Source organism: Emydura macquarii, unplaced genomic scaffold (assembly GCF_026122565.2).
Source record: "Emydura macquarii macquarii isolate MOO-44397 ecotype Brisbane River unplaced genomic scaffold, CSIRO-AGI_Emac_v2 contig_1253, whole genome shotgun sequence".
Classification (NCBI taxonomy): Eukaryota; Metazoa; Chordata; order Testudines; family Chelidae; genus Emydura; species Emydura macquarii.
In genome coordinates this window covers 36,062,133-36,085,476 of record NW_027131390.1, presented here as the reverse complement: position 1 = coordinate 36,085,476, position 23,344 = coordinate 36,062,133, and the positions used below count along the sequence as shown (strand labels likewise).

The 23,344-nt window shown below is 47.9% G+C and overlaps 1 protein-coding gene across 1 annotated transcript in view; it reads right to left on the bottom strand.

The window, feature by feature from the left end:
- The window catches only part of LOC137153295 (Krueppel-like factor 5), a 37,290-nt gene extending 14,154 nt beyond the window's left edge, over positions 1-23,136 (bottom strand). Inside the window, exon 1 of the mRNA XM_067548464.1 lies at positions 22,814-23,136. Within this exon, the coding sequence (XP_067404565.1) occupies positions 22,814-22,981 (168 nt within the window). The 5' untranslated portion in view covers positions 22,982-23,136. The remainder of the gene's footprint in view (positions 1-22,813) is intronic.
- Between the last annotated feature and the right edge of the window lie 208 nt (positions 23,137-23,344).

Below are 23,344 nucleotides of genomic sequence, written 5' to 3'. Positions count from 1 at the left end.
AGAGACAGGTGCCACGCAGCAGGTAAGTGTGGTGAGACGGGGAGGGTGGAGCCAAGGCCACAGGTACAGGCCCCTCCCTTCCCAGGGCAGCTGGGGGGCGCGTGAGGCCTGGGGGAGTGCAAATGTAGGCTTGGCCCCTGGGCACTGGAGACGCTCAGTAAGCCACTGCTTCCCAGGCAGCCATTTCGTAACATTTGGAATGCAGTGATCATGCGCGCCAGGTTGAGAACCCCTGCCCTAGATTTTTGATGAAGAAGTTAGTGCTCTGTGTTGAAAGCGGTGGTTTAGTGCTCCGAGCATAGACCTGCGAGCTAGAGAGACATTCAAATCCCAGAGCTAACACCAGGAAGGTCATGGGCTCAGAATGGAACAGAAGCAGATACCAGCTCCTCTGAGCCTTGAATTTTTATAGCTATAGATGAGTCACTCAGCATCCCTCCTGTCTCAGTTTCTCCACACTTAAATGTGGGTGATAATATTTACCTTCCTCCAGGGCAGGTGGGGAAGGTGAGGGTTGTGAAAATGACTGTGTAAGTGGTTACTATAGCTGACCTCCCATCCCTATCTATCCGAGGTCATCAACGCTCCATGTTTCTAAGATCCAAAGCCAATCTCATTTCCTCCTTATCAAATGCAGGGAACCGGTTATCCTTGAGTTTGGCGATTGGGAGCAGGGCATGGAATTACGCTTCTTTGCACTGACCTGCCACCTTCAGCACTTTTCTTTCTTTCCTCATAGACAATGCACAGCCAATGGATAAACCAATCCATCGGATGAGCTGGGAGTTGGACAAGAATAGTGGTGTGAGGCCCACACAAGCCATTCCCCAATCCTCATGACCCCCTGTGAGTTTGGGCAGTAACATTGCTCTCATCTTATAGACAGGCAAATAGGAGACAAGTGGTTTGCCCAGGGCCACCGATCAAGTGTTAGATCAGGAACTCACACTCTTTCCCCATCAACCCCACTAGGCAACACTGTCTGGAAGAAAAGAGCCCTTCAAGCCCTCAGCTCCACTGTCCTTTCAAGGAGGCAAGCTGAATAGATGAATGCAGCAAATTCAGGCAATTGTTAGCACCCTGGAAGAAGCCAACTGTGGCTTACCTAGAATGGCTGACTGAATCCAGGGCTGACCTGGCACTAGGCAAATGCAATTACAAGTCCCACATCCAGTACATAATGTGCAGACCTGCCACAGCTCCATCAAAGTACTAATGTAAAGTGATAGCACCCAGGCATCCAACTCCTGAGAAAAGATCTGAAGTATTTTGAACCTTGCAAGGGTTTCCAGGAGGAAGATGAGTGCCCCTTGTATGCTTGGCCTACACAGAAACTGTTTGTTCTTTTTCTGATAGGTTTTCCCTGTAACACTTTCATTTTGAATAAATCAGACTTTGCTTTATATAGGTTGGCTGGTTGCTGGTTAACCCTGTCATTGACCCTGAGACAACAAGACTAAAGTCAGGCCTGCTGAGACGATCACAGTGAATTGCAGGAAGAACTGCACCTGGAATCTAAAGGGAGAGAGTCGTATGACTTTGCTCCAGGAACGGTGACAGCTAGAGGCCTGAGACCAAATTGATCCCCTCCTTGAGGGCCCCCAGAGGTGCAGTGACCTCAGAACTGTGACACCACATCCCTGATGACAAATCCACCCTGTAGAGAAGGAGGTGCCCTATGATAGATTGCAGGGGTGTAGCTAGTCATTTGGTCTCCTTCTAGCACATCAATGCCATTTCCTGCCACCTCTCAGCCTAATTAGCACTCACTGGAGAAAGCTATGGGTCTGAGGAAGCAGCTGTATTGACTGACCCCTTCAAGTGACAAGCATGACAGGTAAGAGTGTAAAATAGCCTAAAAGCCCAAAACATCCTCAGTGCAAAGATGAGAAAGCTAATCTCATGACCTGCTTGCAACACAAATCCCAAGATGAGCACTTGTCACCAACCCAGCATGGGTGTGCAACACGGATCCTATGAGTGTGTATTGACAAGCTGTCACAGGCGTGCAACATGGATCCTATGATGAGTGTGCACCACCAACCTGACGCAGACATGCAGACAGTTTTCATGATGAGCGTGCATCACCAGCCCAGCATGGATGTGCTTCACCAGACCAGCATAGGCATGCAACACGAATCCTATGGTAACCATGCATCACCAATCCGCCAGGGGCATGCAATACAAACCCCACCACATACATGCAGCAGAAATCCCGTAACCCATGCGCACCATGGTTTGGTGTCTGCTTCCTTTTCCTGAGTCTATTCAGCTAACAGATTGGAAGGCAAACAAGAAATTGTCTCTGCTGCTGGGTCAATGAGTGAAACTGATAATGGCTTCTATTAAAGGCAAAGGGAAAACATGGCATGAACCTTTCCTAGTGTAACTGCCCATCCAAACCCATCATCCTATGGCCTATGGGAACGGCACAATTGAGTTGTGTGAAAACCTCTTCCATTCATTTCCTTATCCTTGGTGCTCCATTGTCTGGGAATTAGATGCACAGGACATGCCAGTGAAGACTGGATTTTGAGACCTCCTGGAAGCAGTTCCTTGCTATAATTTTGGATTTGAAGTCAACCAGTTGACATCCCATGGTGGTGTGGGAGAAGGGATGAACTAGCTACCTGATCACAGTCCCATCTGAGTCCCTAGGTATGGATCAGGTATCTAGCCCCATCCTGCCACCCACACTGTCAAAGCTGCATTGCTAATTTTAGCATGCTAGCTCAGTCAGAGTGAGTGAGAATATCTCTATGAAAGCTGGCGACTACACCTTCAGCTCATGTGTAGACACACCCATAGACATAGCAAGATGTGGTGTGAGCGTAACAAAAGCCACCTGGGAGCAGAATGCTTCTGAAAGGGTTCTCTTCTGATACGCTCTGGGAATCCACTGTCCAGGTCTTCCCACAATGCATTCCTGCCTCTCCCACAGCATGCCTACAACCTGCAGTGTAGTGGGAGACACTGGGTCACTCGTAACCCTGCTTATTGAGGGAATATCAGTGTAATGCAGGTCTTCAAAGGACTTCACTCCCTCACTAGAGAGGCCGTTATTGGAAAATATCCATTGGAACCACTCTTCCATTGGGAAATGCTGTTTCTACTACACTGAAATTTTTCATATCATACAGATTATAAAGAAATTGCATTTAAAAAAAAATAGGAAACAGCCATTTTTAAAATGTTGATATTGTCAGAACAAAAAGTTTCCATTTTTCATTTGGAAAAGGGCTTTAGTTTACATGTTTTTTAAAAACGTAAAATTAAGTAAGGGTCAAAATCAAAACTAAGTGTTTTGATTGACCCCGAATGGAATTTTTTCAGAATTTTGTTTTGTGAAAAAATTCAGAACTTTGGCCTTCCCCAGATTCAGATGAAAAAAATTTCAACATCTGGAAATTTTTTGTGGGATGGAAAAGCCATTTTCTAACCAGCTGTAGCTGTTTACATGCATGATTGCTATTCTTGGCTGACTGAAAGGACAGGTGAGAACTCACTGATGTGCTAATCTAGCCACCCATTAGGTTCCTCTCAATGACGTGAAAAGTCAATGACATGGTGCTTTAATGTCAATCATTCCCTCTCTGCTTGCCACAAAGAAAAAAGATTTAACCCTTTCCCTCACCCATTGACAAGTGCTTAGCTTGAGACATAGTTATGGGTAGTAACAATACTTGGGATGTCTAGATACTGCAGGGAGAGACACTCCAGAAATGATTATACTGAGAAAGTCTTTAGCACTTTCTTTTGGGATCACCAAGCTTTTTACAAAACAAATGAATTCATCCCCTCAGCTCCCAGTGAGTAGGTATCAGACCCATTTTTCCAGAGGAAACCGAGGCATGGAGAGTGACTTGACTTGCCCAAGACTGTACAGCAGGTCAGGTGTAGAGGCAGGAGCAGAACCCAAACTTACTGGGCTTTGGCCACCAGATCATAATGTGTTTCGCCCTACCCCCAAAAAAAGGGGGAGTGGGGGGGAACACTTAAGAAGAAAATAATATTTTCTTTTCCCATTTTGTCATAAAAAAAACCCCCAAACATTTTTGTACAAAACAAAAACATTTAGTTTCTTCTGAAATTTTTTACAGAAATTACGTCATTTTTCAGCAACTTGGATGATCTATTGACAGCATGATCCTTAGTTTCTCCAAAAAGAGGGCCAAAAAAAGAAGCAATTACCAGGATGAATATCCACTGTGACCTAGGCTGAAATCTACAATTCAATTTTTGCTGGCCACCAAACAGTAACAACTTGGATACTGCTGTCGTCATGGTCTGGATTCAAGCCAGTGCCCTAGAGGTAGAATGTTTGATAAAATCAAGATCAAATCCTTTCTCCAGGGCCTTCCAGTCTGTCCAATTAAGTCCCTTTTTTAAAAGAAAATTTAAAGCTTTAAATTTAAAGATTTAATCATGAAATCTTTTTTTTTTTTTTTTTTTTTTAAATCTGACTAATTGGGGGGGACCCACATAACAATGGTTTGTGCTCCCCTGCCATTTCAGCAGTGTCAGTAGGTGACTATCACTGTACCTAGAACTGTGCAAGGAAAGATATGCTAGATTGAGGATTAGGTGCTGTAAAAACTGAAGTTGTTAAATAACAAACAGCCATAGCGATGGCAGGTGTTTTCAATACACAGGCAGCGAGGGGGTGGAGGGAATCAATGTCTGCTAAAAATGGGAAGGGATCATTATGTTGGGAGTGGGGTAAAGGAGCAATTCAGCATTCCTCCATATTTCCTATTTTTGACCACTCCAGCCCAACATATTGGCCATCGGGGGCTTGCCAGGATATTAGTTTTGAACCTGGTCCTGCAAACTCTTAGGACCTGGTCTAGAGCCTGGTGAAGTCAATGAAAAGTCGTCAACGGGCTTTCAGTCAGGGGCCTTTACGAGGATGATGGTTTAGTACAGTAATGCCTGTGGCTGACAGACAAGAGGCCCCTTTTGTGTTAATCACTGTACCAATACAGCGTACCACACCCTGCCTCAGAGAGCTTTCAGTCTCAACAGACAAGGAAGACAGAGAGCAGGGGAAAGGGAAATAGCGTACAAGGCCCTTAAACATGTGTATAGCTTTACTCACCTAAGTAGATGCACAGAAGCCAATGGGACTACTTGCGTGAATAAAGTTATATATATGCTAAAGTGTTAGCAGGGGCTCGACCTCTGTGTGTATGAGTGAATGAGGCCGCCCCCTAGTGGCTAGGCCACATACAAGAATCAGCATCAGTAAATAAAGCTCTTCTTTAGTTCCTATAGGAGAGACTTGTTGTTTTGAAGCTCAAGGACCAGAGTTCTAATCCCACCTCTTCAAGGGTGTGTGTGAGACTGCAACCCAAGGTACAGCTCCATAAAGGTATTTAGGCTCCTAACATCCATGGAAATCAACAGATGTGAGGAGCCTCAATACCTCTGTGGCTCCAGCCCCCAAGTCTGTTGTCTACACGCACCTGCTAGAAACACAGTTTCCAAGCTCCTCAAAAGGAATGACCAACAATAGCAAGAAAAGACATCAATCAGAAGCCATGACGAGTTCTTGGCAGCATCCCTCTAAAAATATGTGTTATAAATAGAATGTGTTTATATAGCGATTTGGTTCAGTATCAGCATTTATTGTCCCTCTAGTTAAATATTGACCTGGACAAATATTTGCATCTCTGATCATTCAGTCTTGATATTGACCTCAACTGAAGTCAGTTTCTGTTTGTTGCCTCATTTGTTCTAGAACTCTCTGAGGATAAGAATTAGCGATAGCATGGGCAGCCCTGCCTACCAGGAGAAAAGCCTGAGATTTTTCCTTTCAAGCAAAACACACACACACACACACACACACACACACACACACACACTCTCTCTCTCTCTCTCTCTCTCTCTCTCTCAATATCATCATACTCCAATGCAATCAATGCACCCATATCCCCAGGTGGCATACATTAGCTACAGTTTCATTGAAGTCAGTGGGTCAAATTCTCAGCTGGCATAAATCACAGTCCCTCCACCACAGCCGTGGAGGAGCTTAGTTTCATCCCCAGACAGCTTGCACAACTTTACAGGTGTTAAACTGCGTCTACACTATTTGCTAAGTGGCGATTACAGTGGAGTTATCTACCTACGGGTAGGTAACGTGATATAAACAAAATCACAGTGTTCCCTAGTCAACACAAGACCCCTGAAGGTATATGCACACTATAGTTTTCTACCTTCAGTGAATGGTAGAATGGTAGAATCCAGTTAGCTGGAGGTAGCTAACATGTTTGTAAAGCTTATGATGGGCACCTCACAAAGGTTTGTTCCAGATTTGGGAGTTGGGGGCCTAAATACCTTTGAAGATCTGGGCCTAAGTTTCAGGGTAAACCACAAACGTTTATGTCCTGAAACAAACATGATGGAAGGTCTGTAAAAGGTGTTTTGAGTTAGTTGGCGATGGTAGAAAACCAGTTCATGCCAATCCTGAGAGCCTGAGAAAACTCCTCAAAAGTCAGAAGTCAGGCAGAGAAATTCAGATGTTCGGTTCAGAGAAGCAACCAAAAGTGAGAGGTTTATCTGTATCTCTTTGGTCTAGATACCAGGCTACGAAGTTCCCAGCAGGCTTTGCTGTCAGATTTCTGGCCCACTAGTTCCCATAGGGCCTTACCATCCAAGCTCCTTTGCTGTGTTATCACTTGTCTGTACTGAACCTGGGCTGTGGCCACTGATGGAGTGTGTATCTGTGGAAAACAACCTTGTCTTATGTAATGAATTATTCCAGGTAGGTGACTGGACTATCAGATATTAGGGTAACTGCAGACTCCACTATCCCCAAACTGAAGAGGACTCTCTACCTGTCCAACATTATTCACAGATTATAAAGCCAAATGGGACCTCGGTGACCAATTAGTCTGACCTCTTGTATAGCACAGGCCATGGGGCTTCCCTGAATTAACTCCTGTGTGAACTAGAGCAGCTCTCCTAACTCTCCAGACTTTGTTAAACAAACTTTTTCTCCCCACCTTTATGATTCTTGGGCAACTCCAGGGCTGGCTGTTCGGGCCTTTTCTTAACTGTGTCCCTGCTCCCTGTTATTGCCTTGATCTAAAGCATCTTCTTTCCTCTCACTGTGGGAGATGTCTCTCCCTGACACGCATGGCCCTACTTGGAACGTTTCAGTGCTGGTCCTGTAGATCGAACAAACACTTCTAGCACAATATCTGTGCAGAACAGATACCTGAGGGAGTTGTCAGGCAGGGGGTGAAGTTGGTGAATGGGCCATTCTTCTCAGAATTCATCACTTCCCAGGCTAAGGCCTGGCGGAGGAACCACAGTGTTAAATTGGGTCAATTCTAGGATGAGGCTTGCAATCGGGAAGGAAAGAAATTACAGCTCTGGCGTTTCAAAGGAATCATTTCCAATGTACGTTCAGGTTCTTGTAATCTCTTAGCTAGTAGAAGTCATCATGGGCCTGATACCAGTCAGCCGGCATCTTTGCTGCACTGAACTCCAGCAGAGCATTAGCTAGCAGAGCACTGGCGCAGATGCACTGTGTTGCAGGAGGTTAAAGCTTTCAGATGCCTTCAACTATCTGGGACAGGGAGCGGTTGCCAACGAAAGCACTGCAGCCAGGTGTAGTATACCACGACTCTCTTGTTATTTCTTCTGCAGCACCTAAAAGCCCCAACCAAGACCAGGGCCTCACCATGCTGGGGGCTGTATGTGCACACAATGACAGTTCCTGCCCCCAAGAGCTTACAGTGTAAATAGACAGACACAGACAGGGCAGAGTAACAACATATGCAAAGACTTGCCCAAGAGCACAGTCCAGAACAGAACCCCAGCCTCCTGACACCCACGCCAGTGACCGGCCCACTAGGCTACACTGCTTCCCACTCCAGTAGGACTGCCTCATTGGAAAAGGTATTTACTTCTTTAACACCGGTTTTGAAAGGCAGGTTTCCAAGGGGGCCTTGCAGCATGTCCTTCCACTCTGAAAAGTAGTTCCTTGTGGAAGGATTAATCTAAAATAAACAGTATGTGGGGGAAGCTCAGTAGGAGGCCAGATTCTGATCACAGAGCAAATATGGAGCAACTTCACACTGGTGTAACTGACACCAGAATCTCCCCTTACCCCTTCTTGACAGCAGTCATAAGATCTACTGCAGTTCATTTTTGGTTCAAATTTTCCCCCTCCTTTAGTTCCTCCAGGTGCTTGAGCTCACGTTGCCCCTTGTCTCTTCCACCCCATGAGCCAGGCAGTCTTAGTGGCTCAACAGCCTCTGCCAGCTCCCACTTTGCAAACTGAGAGTACGAAGATAATTCCATAGATGCCGATGAGGATTTGCATTGGAGAGATGGCCTGAAAGAGGCCAGAAAGGGAAGGTTCCTGGGCTGATGGAAGGGGAAGGGAGAGGGAATTTAAAACTGCCACCTCTCAACCCCTTCTTCTGCCTCCACTTGTCAACCCCCAGTAAGAGCTTGATCCAAAGTCCACTGAAATCAGCAGAAAGGCTTCCGGGGCTTCAGTGAGTGTTGGATCCAGCCTGTAGTGAGCTATGTAAGAGCTTTCAAGCAGCCCCTAGTTCATCCTCCTAACGAGACAGCCAAAGGCGCCTGATGCTCCTGCCAGGTTGCAAGGAAAGGCACCGGTTTCTCTTTGCAGCATGGCTGCAAGGGGAGTGCTAGGATGGAGCAAGAATTCATAGCTTTCCCCTGCACGCTAGCCGTGAAGCCTAGCCACAGCAGAGAAGATGATGCTTTTCCTATGAAGGTGATGCTGGGGCATTGGGAGCCATCAAGGTGGGACACAGCAGCACTGCACCAGCCCCTCCGTGCATGGGGCTGTCCATGCCTATCGAAGGAGGGCAAGGCTTGCCCCATAACAGTTGGACAAGTGTGTAAGGTTTGTGATCTGCAGTTTGGCTTGGTGATATTTGAATATGTCTCTGCACTCTATGAATAAACTACATTCATTGTGCTGAATGGACAGAGGCTTGATTACTTCCTCATGGAAATCACCTCCCTCCTCATTCCTGTAAGAACCTGATTCAGATCTGAACTCCTGGGCCTGACTCTCTTTGCATTTAAATCCATCGCTTTCACAGGATTTACTTCAGATTACAGCTGGTTGGGAATGTCTGACAAAACGTTTTTTTATTAAAAAAACCCAAAAAAACCCAACCCAATTTGTGGAAACTGAAACATTTTACAGGAAAGGGGCAGTTTTGACTAATTTTCTGACTTGAAAAACTGTTGCAAAAAGTTCCAAAGTTGTCAGTGTTTCTTGTTTCGACATTTTCTAAACAAATCCTTTTAATTTTCCAGTTCAAAACGACTGCACTTTGAAATTTAAGCTAAGAAGAGAAGCAAAAATAAATTTAAACCATAAGCAAAATGAAATGTTTTGAAACGATCAAAATGAAACATGGCAATTGACCCGAACCAATTTTTTCTAAGATGTTCAGTTCATTAACATTTTCAAAATTTGGACTTTTCATTCCAATTTGGGGACAGGAAACGTTTCCAAAATCTTGAAAACACTTGTAGGATGGGAAAAACATTTCCCACCCAGCTCTACTGATCCACACTAGTATGAGAGGAGAATAAGGCCCATAAACATTTGCCCAGTCCAGCAAAATAAAAAATCAATCTCCATTTGCATTGGCAGGTAACAGGCGGCCCGGTTCTCCCATCCCTTCACAGGTCTTTGTTCCCATCTCTGCACAGCCAAGATCTAATCCAGCACATCTGGGAAGCCCAACAGCCCAGCACCAAGTGAAGTAAGAACTTTACTCATCCGTGGCATATCATGGTAATGCCATGCATATGCCTATCTTGGACTCATGCATGTTTCTACAGCACAGTGCCAGGGTTTGCGTGACCTACATCCCTGCTTTCTCAGCCAGCGAGCACATGCAGTCACACACATTTGCAGCGACCGTGACAAGTACATTAGCAGATTAAATGGCATTTACAAATAAATGGCTGAGACACCAATCCTGTAGACACGAGTCCCGCTGGCCAAATTCTGCTCCCATTTACACAGGTGTAAATCTGTGATTCCAGTGGGCGTGCTAGGGCTAAGCGACCTCCACCCACCCACCATGCAGAGGGAATGGAGTGCTAAAGGGTAACTAAAGACAGCATTTGGCCCTTACAAACCATTATGAATCACTCGTTTATCTAATTAATGCAGGTACAGCTAACTTTTCGTTGCCTCAGCAAGTGGCCACGTTATGTCATGATAAGGCAGTGCAATGGTACCAGGAACTGACACAACGCTGAGACATCTGAAATAAAGCGGTGACTCGTCAACAGTCCTTCAAGCCAGACAGAACTTGAAAATGGGGCTGTCCCATTAATTAATTTCATCCACAGGCTCATCCTACTGCCCCGTCCACTGGGTGGCAGTGTAACGTATTATATAATATGCATTCATTTATTATTATTATTATTATTATTATTATTTTTGCTTTACTATAGCACCAATGGGCCCGGTCCCAGATCAGAGCCCCACTGTTCTGGGTGCCGTACAAACACAGGACAAAAAAAATGGTCCCTATCCCCAAAAGCCTATAATCGATTCCTCACTAAGATACAGTCCAGTTAATCGAAGAGCAGAGCTTGCTGGAGCAGTCAAAGCCAAAGAAAAGCCAGCAGTGCACTTAATGCACATATCAGGGGAGCTGGCGAGAGGGCTACAAAATGATTAGAGAAAGCTGGGACAGGATCGATTGGCTGAGGCCATACTTGTCTCATTATTTACAGTGGCAAAGGACCTGTCAGTTCCCTTTGCACTGAAGTCATCGGCTGGTCAGTGACACCTTGCACACTGCTTTTGTGAAAAGGGCCTGGGAAATCCTGTTATCAGGTGCCTTGATCTGGAGTGCCAATAATGGCTCAGCCCGGCAGCCAAGGAGATAATCGGAGAACATGAACTCCTTGAACTGCTTCCTGCTGCAGCATCTGCTACTTTCTGTCCCATATTTCACAATCCCAGACCTCCTTGTGGAGCAGAAAGAGGATGCACCGAGCAGAGGGGGAAGAAAGTGATACTTATAATGGATCAGACATGGGAAGCTCAGATTAGCTTATGTGGGGGCCAAAGGGAACTCCAAGCACGAAGGTGCTAGGGGCCACGCCGCACCAGATGGATAGGACACGGGCGCAAGCTTCCCACTAGAGCGGGGTGAACTTTTTTCAACAAATTGGTTTTCAGTCAAAGAATGCATTTTCCAGGGTCCAAAACTATTTCCTGAATTCAAGTCAGATTCATCTAATGGTTTTGGTTGGGGAATAAAATTGCAGAAGAGTCACAACGTTTTGTTTCAACTTTCCAATTCAGACTGGTGTTTCGATTTTAAATTGGGCTGGTTTAAAAGAAAGAAAAGGCATAAATACAACATCCAACATGAAGCAAAAAACCCCAAAGAAATGTCAATTAAGGGCGGCTTGAAACATTTCGCTCGAGTCTAAAGGAATTTTTTTCAAGTTTTTTGATTAAAAATAATTGATTTTTTTTTTTTTTTTTTGCTTCAAATTGAACCCGATTTCTAGTGGTTTATTTTCATTTCAGCCTCTGAACCAAAAAAAAAAAAAATCCGTCACTTGCTCTGCTCTACGTACCACGGTGTCACTATGGGATATCACAGAGCACTGGGGGCCTTCTCCTTTATTTCCCTTTGCACCCCACAGCCCGCATCGGCAGTGTCCCTCCCTTACCCAGGGCATGAGGCCCTTTCCATTGACTTCACCAGGTGTTGGATCAGGTGCCCAGAGAGCTGGTTAAGGCCATCACGGCAGAGCAAAGAGAGGTGCTGACTTCCCTGAGAGTGAGAATGCTCCTCTGTAGCACAGGCAGCCTGGCACCCAGCCACACCTCCACACACCAGGGTCTCGCCGTTACCCCACTGCTGTTTGGTGTTGTACATTTCATTGCTTTTACTGCCTGGGTCTTTCTAGCACCAGAGAAATTATTATTGCGGGAGATTGTCAAACCCAATCTCTGATCTCCTGTTGCCCCATTCAGTCATGCTCAGCTCACTGGCTATCATACGCCCAAGGATCTCGCTTTGCCAATGCAGCCCAAAGCTCCCAGAGTGCAATACATGGGCACAGATACTATCGGTGTCTTCTGACAGGAGGCAGGCCATGGCCTGTGCTAACAGCAGGGAAGAGGTTAATAAGACTGGCCATGCCTGGTTCTCTCACAAGGCACGTCTACACAGCAGCTGAGAGGTAAATCCCAGTGCAGGTCAACATACACGCACCAGCCCTGCTTGAGCTAGGGTCATGGCGGCACAAGCTACCCACAAATACACTCCTGTCCAACCCCCTGAATATATGCTGGGGAGGCAAGCCTGAATCACTGGCACAGCCGCACTTCTAGACTTACTCAAACAGAGCTAGCACGTGTGCATCTGCCAGAGCTGGAATTTACACCTCCCGGCTGCTGTGTAGAGCCCATGCCACTACTTATATGGAGCTAAATCCAGAGTGACTCTAGTTAATAACTCCTCCAAGGTCAGTGGAGTGACCCTAGACCTGGTGGAATCTGGCCATTTAACTGTGTGGCCAGCACAAGCCATTGAATTCCAGCCATCACCCAATAATCCTCTGGTCACTAGTAATTGCCACTAGTTTGGTCCAACCTGAACCACATCAATTTAATCCTGGGTCATTAACCCCTCTGTGCCCTCACTTGTGTCCCCAGAAACCTCCAGCCAGGTGATCACAGCCATCCAGGCAGATCAGGAACAGCTACCTGAACACCAAACAGGACCCATCTGCTGTTTGGCATGGAAGGTGTTAAACTCCATCCTTTCCCTCCCATGGCTACGTGTTCACTTCCTCCTGGAAGCCGATGCCTGATCATGGAAACCTGAGCCCTTTTCACATTATCTCATTCCCCCTGGCAGGGGCCCAGACACAGCTGATTTCACTGCAGAATCAGAGCAAGCACACACGGACGGGAGCAAGGAATTACATCAGGCCACAAGGAAATCAACAGGGGCTCCTTGTACGATTTGAGGGCCCAGACCTGTTCCTGTGCAAGACAGTGGCAAAACTCCTGACAAGGAGAAGGTTCAGGCCCACCATACAGATAGGGACGAGGGAAGAGGAAGGGGGTTGGGTGTCTTAGGGGACTGGCAAGGAGATATGGAGCTTTTAACCTACCACCAATTCAAACCCAGCCCAGGGTGGAGATCACCAGCTGGTACCATGTGACTTGTGTCTCAGGCTGATTTCTGGTGGCTTGGTCTCTAGCCACCTCACCAAAACCACCATCGTTCCTGCACTCTCAGCAGGGAGGCCAAGGGCTGACAAGACCATGGAGACTAACATCCCATCTCACTCTAAGGTATGTCTGCACTACAGTGTAAGCTCAAGATGCGAACTCAGGTTCCAGCCTAACCCTCCTTTCATCTACACACAAATCGTAATAACCCAGCACCCCGTGGGGGTGAAGGCTCTGAGCCTGAGTCATGCCAGGACCCAGGGCTCAAGCCCTATTGCTCTGCAGTGTAAAGCAGCCTTGCTGGATTTGTGCCCTGGGAACCCACCAAAAGTATCCCACAATCCTATGGGCTGACTTGGTTTGTCCTCTAGACAATCACATTTTCCCACACTGCACCACAACCAAAGGGCCAGAGCGGCCATATTTTGAGAGGGTGCTAGGCAGTCTGAGATATGGGTGGCTGGACTCAGGTCTGCATAATGCAATGTAGACACTGGAGCCCCAGGTTGGGACCCAGGGTTCAACAATTCCTAACCTGGCCTTACAAAAGACTGTAGACGCTCAAGCCCTAGGTTAAAACACCCAGTGTCTGCTACTCGAGTTCTCCTAACCCTGGGCTTATGTTACAGTGTGGAGACACACAGAGCTGGCAGAGGTGGAGACAGAGTTGCAGCGGGGAGGCTCTACCTAATGTGGGGTGTAAACCGAGTCTCCCGAATTGTTAGCCAACCACCTGATCCGCATTGGCAGGTCATTTATGGTGTAAACCAAAGCAAGGAGGAAATGGAAGAGCAGTGGCAGCCATGCAGATTGCTAAGGGAGTGACTTGACCTGTCTACGTGTGGATTCCTAGGGCACTTGAAATGGGGGTGCTTGCTGTTAATTGCCCAGATATTGTGAGTGCTAAATGCTGAGAAGGGACAGTGGAGTTCCTGACCTGTCTATCACAGGCTACTACCATCAACTGCACGTCAAGTTCCAGGGCCAGAATTAGACCAAAACATCACAGTCCCCGCGGACTAAACTATTAGGGGCCACAGGCAGGACCACGGTGCTCCAGTGCCCAAGGCCCCTGCCGATCAAGAGAGATATATGCAGCCATTCTGCCACCGCAGGGATGGCTGGTGGGTGAAGAAAGAGCCTGGCTGAGAGCACTTTGCTGAGCCTTTCTTTGCCAGCTAGCATAGGCTGCACACCACCGCTGGTGAGGCTGGGCGTGGCCTCGTCCCACTGTCTGCAATCAACACCTGAGATCACACTGCTTGGCAGAAGAACAGGCTCTTCTCCACTTATTCACAAGCTTGCGTACAGACAGGGTTTGCCACTAGAGATGGGCTCAAACCATGAGTTCTGAATGGGGATCTGGACCCTGACCAAACCCCTACCCAAGTTCACAGGAGCACAGATTCGATGCTCCAGGCAGGGCCTCTGACTCGTTGCCTTCTTGCTCACAACTCGAAGGGGTCAGAAAACGGCCATTCTCCCCCTCCAAAAAATTCAAACTGAAGAAACGATTTTCATTGTGTTTCACATTTTCCACAGACTTCTTTGATTTTTCCTCAAAATGATTTTTTTTTTTTATTCAAAAGGAAAAGTTCCCCTTTGATTCTATCTGGCACAAGTTGAAATGAAAAATATCAGGGTTTCTTGTTTAAATTTTGACCGCCTTCTCCCTTTTCTCCCCCCCTTTTTTTTAACTGAAAAAAAGGCAAAGCTGGGGGTGAGGAGAGGGAGGAACAAAATAAGAACATCAGAAATATTTTGGTTCAAAACAAAATTACTTTTTTTGTTTGGATGAAAAAAAAAATCAGAACATTTAGAGTGACCCCAACGTTTTGTGCAAAAGCTTCCATGTTGATCGAAAAGCTGTTTTTTCATGGAGAAAACTTTCCAATGGAAACAAATGGCCACAGCTAGTGAGATCATAACACAAGAAAATTAGCTTCTGTGCAGTGTCAGTAGGAGCGGAGACATGGAGAAGACAAGTTTTGCATGCTCTGAGATGCCCTGTTAGCTATCCCCATGGGTCTGTTATTGTCCTGGTGAATCATTCACGGGGAGAAACCTTTTTAATAAACTCCCATCAAGTAGCTCAGAAAACCCCATTCTCCTGATGCAAGGATCTCCCCGACTCCCATTTATTCAGTCCTTCAGCTATCCTGATGGGACAGTTTTGAACTCTCGCTCTTCCTCATTTAGAACTAATAACCTTGGAAGTGTTTCTCCACCCAGATGGCTGGCTCATGTCATGGGACATCCTGCCCTGGAGATCCCAGGCTGGGGTATTTTATCACCAATAGCTACAGAGGCTGAAATAGGGATGATCAGAAATCCCATCCAGGCTTTAAGACACAAAGTGGATGGTTTGCAGAGGTCAGGAAGGGACCATAATTTCAGTGGGAATTTGAGGAACTCTCCACATACACAGTATTGCATGGGTAACTAGGAATTTGTATATCTAGGTACTTATCTGACCCTCATAAGACCACATTGTCTGAACAACTCACACCCATTAATGGATTTTATCTTCAAAATATCCTTCTGTGGTAGGGAAGCATGATCCCTATTGTATAGCTAGGGAAACTGAGGCATGGGTTAGATGAAGTGATGGGTCCAAAACCGCACTGGAACTGAACCCACAGCTTCTATATGCTAGTGTGGAGCCACCTAGCCCTTACACCTACCACGAGATCACTGAGGGAGAGACACTGGGCATGTCTACGCTGCAAAAAATCCACCCATGGCAGTCAGTCTCAGAGCCCAGGTCTACAGACTCAGGCTCACGCTTTGGCACTACAATTAGCAAAGCAGATGTTCCCATTTGGGCTGGAGCTTGGGTTCTGAAACCCGGGAAAGGGTGTCTCAGAGCCTCAGGTCCAGCCTGAATGGGAACATCTACAGCCCTGGGCTCTGAGACTTGCTGATATGTTTGTTCGTTTTTTGCAGTGTAGACAGATCCACTGGGTTTGATTGCCCAGTGGTCTGACCTGGCATAGGACATCCTACATTCCTGTTAAAGTCTAGACAGGAATATAAGCAAAATGTTCCAAGATTCCTCCTGGCTGGCAGCACTGAAAACGTGCACCAAACTCTACATGCGAGAGTTGACTGGCGATAGCCCCCCAGTGACAGAAATAGCCATGAGTGAGCTGTTGTGAAAGGGGATGCGACAGCCATTCTGCACTGCTCAGCCAGACTTGATACCAGATCTACTGCGAAGAAAGGATGATGAGATTCCATTTAAAACAAGCCAGAGTCGCTAGAGCTGTTTGTCTTGGTAGCTCCCTTGATTAGTAACCTTGAATCCAGCTGCCTAATCATCCTAACACCTGGGTTATGACCATTTAATGAAGAGCAACAGGGGGGGAAGCGAACTCCTCACTAGTTTCAGATCAAGAACAAACCAACCAAGGGCTGATGTCTGTGTTTTCCAGCCTGGCTTTGAAAGACACTCCCGATTGTGAAATGCAGGAACCCCTGGACTAACAGACAGGGTGGATTGGAGCTGCCACCACTGCAGAGTGCTACTTCAGTCACGTTTCAGCACACGAAATCCCTCCCCTCCTCCAGCCAACCAGAGCCTCCTCCTGCAAAGGACCCCATTTGGCTCTGAAAAGCCCTGGGATGCCTCCCGGATCCAGGATCAGTTTGGTCTTTTTAGCTCTGTGCAACTGCTGCTTTTGTCCCCTGGAGCCCTGCCCTGACCGTGGCTGCCTGGCCTATGAAAACAAAAGGCCACGGGCGCGAGGGGTACAGTCAGCAGCTGGAGTCACAGCCTGCCTTCTGCTCAGTGCAATTGAGGGACTCTTGGCGGGCACTTGGCAGGAAGTGAGTCAGGCTGGGAAATCTGAAGCTAGCCCAGCTGGCTCTGGTTCGGCTCGTGGTAGCAAGGTGGCACCATCCCTGTCTTCATGTGCAACAGGGCACCGAGCACGCAAGCAAAGGGCTAAGAAGGTCCAAGTACGTGCATTCACGTGGCTCCCAGGGGCTTGCAACTGCAGGACACCCCAGCTCCCAGCAGAGCTGCATTCTCACAAGCTGACTGACTCGGACTTTCCTGGACTGGGTATGCAGGAGGTGGGCTCTCTGACAGCACTCCCCCAGAATGGACACAGGAAGTAACTAGAGCATTGCAACATAGGGCCCAATCCTACTGACTTCAACAAGCATTGGATCAGGCTACAGTCAGCAAACCATAATGCAAACCCCAGAGACCTGGGAAACGTGGTGTGCTGGAAGTGTGGTACTAAAACAGTGATTGATCACTGAATTCTCTGGGGGATTTTTGGTCCTGTTTGCAGGTCAGGGGCTCTGTAAGGAAGTGTGTGATCAGAGTCAGTTAGCAAACAGCCAGTTTATAGCCAGGGCACATGAGTTATGCCTGTCTGCCTTATGGGAGCAGCCTGCTTTGTCTCTCACTGTTTTGGAGGGAGATCGTGTTCCTGTTCCGAATTCTAAGAAATAAAGCAGTGTTAGGTTCCAATCTTCCAGCAAGAGTACTTCTGTTTTTATCCAACTTCCTTGTGTGCGTGCCATGAATGTCACACGAAATGCATGGTTGGTCCTTATGCAGGAAAAGCCCAATGGGTGTTCTGTGTACAGGTATCAAGTTCCAGTCAACAGAGGGCAGGAGGGCATACATTCCCTGGCTGGGACATTACTGAATGTTTAGTACCAGGGAATGGATAGATGAGAGGGGAGTGGTGTGTGTGGGAGAGAGGTTTCCCTGAATTCCTCCACTACAGCAAATAAATCACTGTTGATATCCCGCCTCCTTCCCAGGCCCCACATTGGAAGATGATGCCAAAAGGAATCAGCCTCAGAGAGCTCATTTCAAAGGAAGAGGTGGTAGTTACACTGGTGCAGATCTGGAGCAGCTCCTGAAACCAAGGGTGTATCTACACTTGGTGCTGGGGTGTGATTTCCAGCTTGAGGAGACATACCCACGCTAACTCTGACTGAGCTAGTGCACTCAAGATAGAGTGCTGCTGTGGTGGTGTGAGCAGTGCAAGGGGCTAACTGCCCAGAGTATGTACCTTGCATCTTAGACAGGACTGTACGCTGGGCAACTATCCCCAGACGCTGTGTGTGCTGCCGCAGCTACGCTGCTATTTTTAGAATGGTAGCTCAATGAGAGCTAGTGTGGGCATGTCTCCTCGAGTTGGGAATCACAGCCCTAGCTTGCAGTGTCGACAAACCCCAAGAGAAGTCAATGGGAGAAGTGAAACTGAAAATCGGAGCACTAATTTGGGTGCCCAACTATGGATCTGAATTTGTAAAGTCTTGGTCTCTGGTCTCACATTGACCGAGATCAGAATCTGCTCCTAGACTAGAGCAATGATGTGCCTTGTGCTTCGTGGCCTTGTTAGTTTCTTGAATGCAAGAGCTTGCACCAGAAGCCGCACAAACCTGGCCTTTTCTTTTCTCAATTGTTGTGTTAATTCCTGAAATCCCTCGGAATGAGCACAGCTATTCCCACACATTCCCGGTGACATCACCGACCTGTGAGGGGAGAAGACCAGTGCCTGGATTTCCTGAGCTTACACCTATGGTGGGGCTTCCTCTGGTGAACTTGGGGCTGGCAAAACTGAATGAAGGCAGCACAGTCACGGTCCTGAGTCACCTCCGTGCATCGCAGAGTGCCTCAAATGGTATTGGGAGGGACTTCAGGCCAAGGGGCTTCCCCATGCTGCACCCCCCCGTCTCTCCCGCTAGAGGTGCTCTAGTTCCCCAGAAGTTATTGGAACCGCTGGGTAAAGTCCTAGGGCTGGTGCTCTGCAGGCTCAGTTATAATAATACAGATCAGAGAGGGAGTGAAACCTAAATGAAGCCTGAGTTAACCCCTCCTCCACAGACTTAAGGGGATACGCACAAGTCCGAGATCCACACTTCTTAGCTGGGGGCCATTGCTTTCAAGATCCCCAAACTGGATCTCTGAATCATGAGCCCCCCTCCCGCCACCAGTTCCCTTAACCAGGGCTGAACTGCCTGGCCCAGGCCTGGCCATACAAAAGCCAGCAAAGTTCTTCAGGGAAGGGAAAGTCAGAAATCGCTCTGTCTGTTGCAGCACAAAGCTGAGATTTCATGGGTGAAATCCTGTTCTGATGGAAGTCAATGCCGAAACTCCAACTGGCCTTCGATGGGGTCAGGATTCACAGCAGACAAGCAACTTTCCCTAAAACTCTGTTGTAAAGAGTTGTATATTGAGTGGACTTGCCCTAGCAAAGCAATCCCATCTGCTTTGGACGGGGAGTGGCGGAGACGGACTAGAAGATGGCCCTGCCATATTCTCTGTGTGTGTGTGTGTGGGAGGGGTGTGTGAATGCATATGCACTGTGTGCAGGAGGGGTGGGTGGGAGTGTGTGTGTGCGCGTGTGCATACATGCGCGTTGTGTATGGGGGGGGGCGGTTTGCACATGCAAATCCTCAGCAGAGAGAGCACCGAGGACAGCATGTCGAACGTAACAGCTAGCCAGGGCGTTGGCTCTGAAGTAGTCTCCTGCTGTCTTTGGGAGCCTCAGGGTCACACAGAGGCTTTCCTTGCCTCCATGTAACTCCCCAGGAGTTTGCTGAGGGATATCACAGAATCTGGGCTGACTCAGGACTCGGAGCAGCTGGTGGTGCCGTTCGGAGTCGGGCGAGCAGGGGCAGGCCAGGACCCAGCCTGCTGCAGAGGGGCAGGGGGACCCCCTGTGGTCTCAGGGCTAGATCAGGTCTCCCTGCACGTTTGTGCAGTGCCCTGCCTGGCTCAGTGGGGTTCTGATCTCAGCCGGGGCCACAATTATAACAAGAGTGAGGCTGGGCCTGCCCAGGGCCTTCTGAGGCCAGAGCGGGAGACAAGGCCACCCCACGATATCCCCTCCTGTCCTATTGCTGTGGGATGAAGTTGCTTCTCCACCCGTCCCATTGCCAGAGTGGGAGATCAGACCAGCTTGCTGTGTCCCCCTCTGGTCTCACTGCTGGAGGGGGACATGGAGCAGCACTTCTCCTCCTCTCCCCTTTCCCCCTGGAGGCCCCAGGCTGGCCTGTGAATTGCTGAGTCCATGCAGGGCCTTAATTGTTACCTAACCCAGCCCTTTGAGGGAATTGCATCAGCAACCCCCTGGTTGGCTCTTCCTGCCCTCTGTGTTCGGGGTCTAAACAGCTCCAGCAGACGCACCCTGCCTCTAAGCCCATTGCTGTGGCACACGTTCTAGTGCTGGTGGCAGCAGTGGTGGCATGGACAGATGGAGCTTCCCCCGCCAAGTCTCCCTCCTGTGGCTACTGAATTGCCTCGCACACCTCTCCAGCCCCACCCTTGCCAGGGGCTCTACCATTACAAAGATGGGGGAGGACTGGACTGCTGGCTGGGTGGCAGAGAAGGGACCTGACAGACGGGCTGCATGCCAGACACGACCACCAGACAGCAGAGGGATCACTGGCACAATGTAAGGGCCGGCGGCAGAACATGCAAGGCAGGTTGTGGGTGGGGCATGCCGCCTAGGGAAAGGGCTGCAGGGAAGGGTCCCTATCACTAGACTTTAGAAACAAAGTGGCCTGAAGTTCCCAAAGCCCCAGGTCACAGCTAAGAGGCCGTGAGTGGAGCACACTCCTCTGAGTAACTTCCTGTTGTACTCCTTTCGAATGCCAGCATCCCTGAGCCAGCCGGAATTCTGGCAAGACCCTAGGATGAGAATCAGCACCTCTCGGGGATCACTGGACCCAGAATGATTTTATCTGGTGGTTCTCCCTTCTCTGTCCTCACAAAGTCAGGTCTCGGGAAACAGCGCGCCACACCCTAAAAGAGCTATGCTCACCCTCCAAACCTAACGACTGCCTTCCCACTTCCCTCCCCCCGCCCCCTTCCCAGGTCCGGCACATAGACCCGATCTACTTCACAGGGCGGGCAACAAGATGGCGCTTGGAAGGCGCGCACTCAGGATTAATCATTAGCCAGCTTAGCGCTCTAACTTAGCAAGACCACAGCAGAGCAACGCCGACCTCGCAGCTTTCTGCACAAGTTCTGGGAGCATCCAGGCAGGCTGCTCTAGGGAACAGGGGCAAATCACTAACAGGAGACACATCACCAAGAAGTGACTTAGCCAAGCATCAACCCGTGAACAAAAGTCACTGAGATCCCAGAGTTCCTTTCACCTTTCATGAAGACCATTCTTTGGGGACAACTTGAGCCTATGTATAACCCCACTGACATCAGGGGAGTTACACCAGGAGAGATTTGCCCCCACTGGGTTTCATTTCTTTGCCAGAACTCCTTGAAGGAGCATTTCTGAAACTCGCATTCATTTACACTTGGACTGGGTGGGGGGAGAAAGGGTGATGCCAACCTGCCTTAAAGGCAACTGAAGGAAATGCTGGCTGGGTACCCTGCATTTCATCTTGCAAGAGCAAGGCAGAAATACAATGACCGTTGTAAAATGGTTCCCTAGCACATAACAGGACACTGCCCATGTTTCACAACCATCCCCGCAGTCAGAGCGAGCAGAGTCATTGCACTCAGAGCTTTCACCCAGGTACTGGAATCTTTTCTATGTCTGGGATCTTTGCTTGTGGCTCTGGGAAGGGGAGCCAGGGGCTGATTTCCCCCACCACAGTTTTTAACAGCTGAAATGCAACTGCAAATGGCCATTCTTCCCCCCACACCACAAAGGGATCGTGTGTGTGTGTGTGTGTGTGTGTAGCAATACACTGCTCACTTAAGGCAACTTATCCAGGGCTTTATCTCTGGCTTTGCTGTTCACAGAGGGAAGCAGCAGAGCTGGGGAATTTCAAGGAGAATTCCATTCTTGTCTCCATGAGTGTGATTTGAAAAATAGGAGCCTGAACTACAGGAAAGTACCCATTCCTGAAGCCTTTCGTAGTGATCTTTTCTGTTTTACAAAACAGGCTTTCACTGTTTTACTCCGAGATGCCTTCATCATGAAAATCAAACTTCTCCAACAAAATCCTATAGACCGTAAATGTTTCCAAACTGGCTTCTTCCTTTCATGCTACAAATGACTGAAACAATGTTCCACTGACTGTTCGCAGCCCATTTGTTTCACACCTGGGAGAAAACATTTTCTAAAATCTCCCCACCAAACTTTTAATAATCTGGGGGTGATAATCTATTTCAATGGCAAAAACTAAACAAAATCCAACAGCAATTATTTCCCTTTAAAATTCAGATCCATGCCTTCACATATCTGGTGACCAACGGATTCTTTCTGACGAAAGGACGTGCTTTAAAAATCTTTCCAGTCTAGCACCCACAGAAGGGGAATTTTCATAACTATACACTGATGGGCCAGATCCTCATCTGGTGTATATCAGGCAGTTCCTTGGACTTCAATGGAGTCACCCTGATTTGCACCAACTGAGGATCTGGCCTTTTCTTTCCACATACTAGGCTTGTTTTACAAGCTGCAATTTCTGGGGAAGGGCCATGTTCATTGGAAACATTCTGCTCTGTCTTTTCTCTGAACATTTATAATATCAATTTTTTAAAATGTCAAATAATGAAAACCACTCTCTAAAATCTATAAGCCAGCACTTCATTTTTCCATGTCAACAAGGATACCGAGGTGTGAGCAGAGCTGTTAGTGTTTCGCTTACCTGTGCCAGGTCATGTTGGTTTTCCAAGATCCTTATAGCAGGCTTGATGTCTTCAAAGACTGAGGTGTCTTCAGCAGACTCCCCAGACATTGTGACTGGTTTTAACTGTGTAAACTCCGTACTTTCTTCAAGATTTGGGGTGCTCAGAACCAGCCCACTGCTGCTCATCCCTCCTGCAGCCCCCTTTACCCCCCTTCTTAGCGTGTTACAAACCAAAATCTAAAAAGAAAAAAAAAGTTTGTGGACAAAGCTGGAAGGGATTCAAGAACTCGGAAGCAAACCCGTTGCTAATCCTTAGGAATCCAGGTGCACTGTAGCCTTAAGAAGTCTGATCTGTTACAGAAAAGTCTTACCTGTCCTGAAGTAGGAGGCACTAACCTGGCAAACTTCAGTGACAGGCTGGCTGAGCCAATCAGGACTGGAGCTAATGCTGCTCTGGCCAATAAGGCAGCTGACATCTCCTTAAAGCAACACAAGATACAATACAGGGTTGCCGGGACTCTTTCCACCAGCCATGTTACCTGTAGCAGA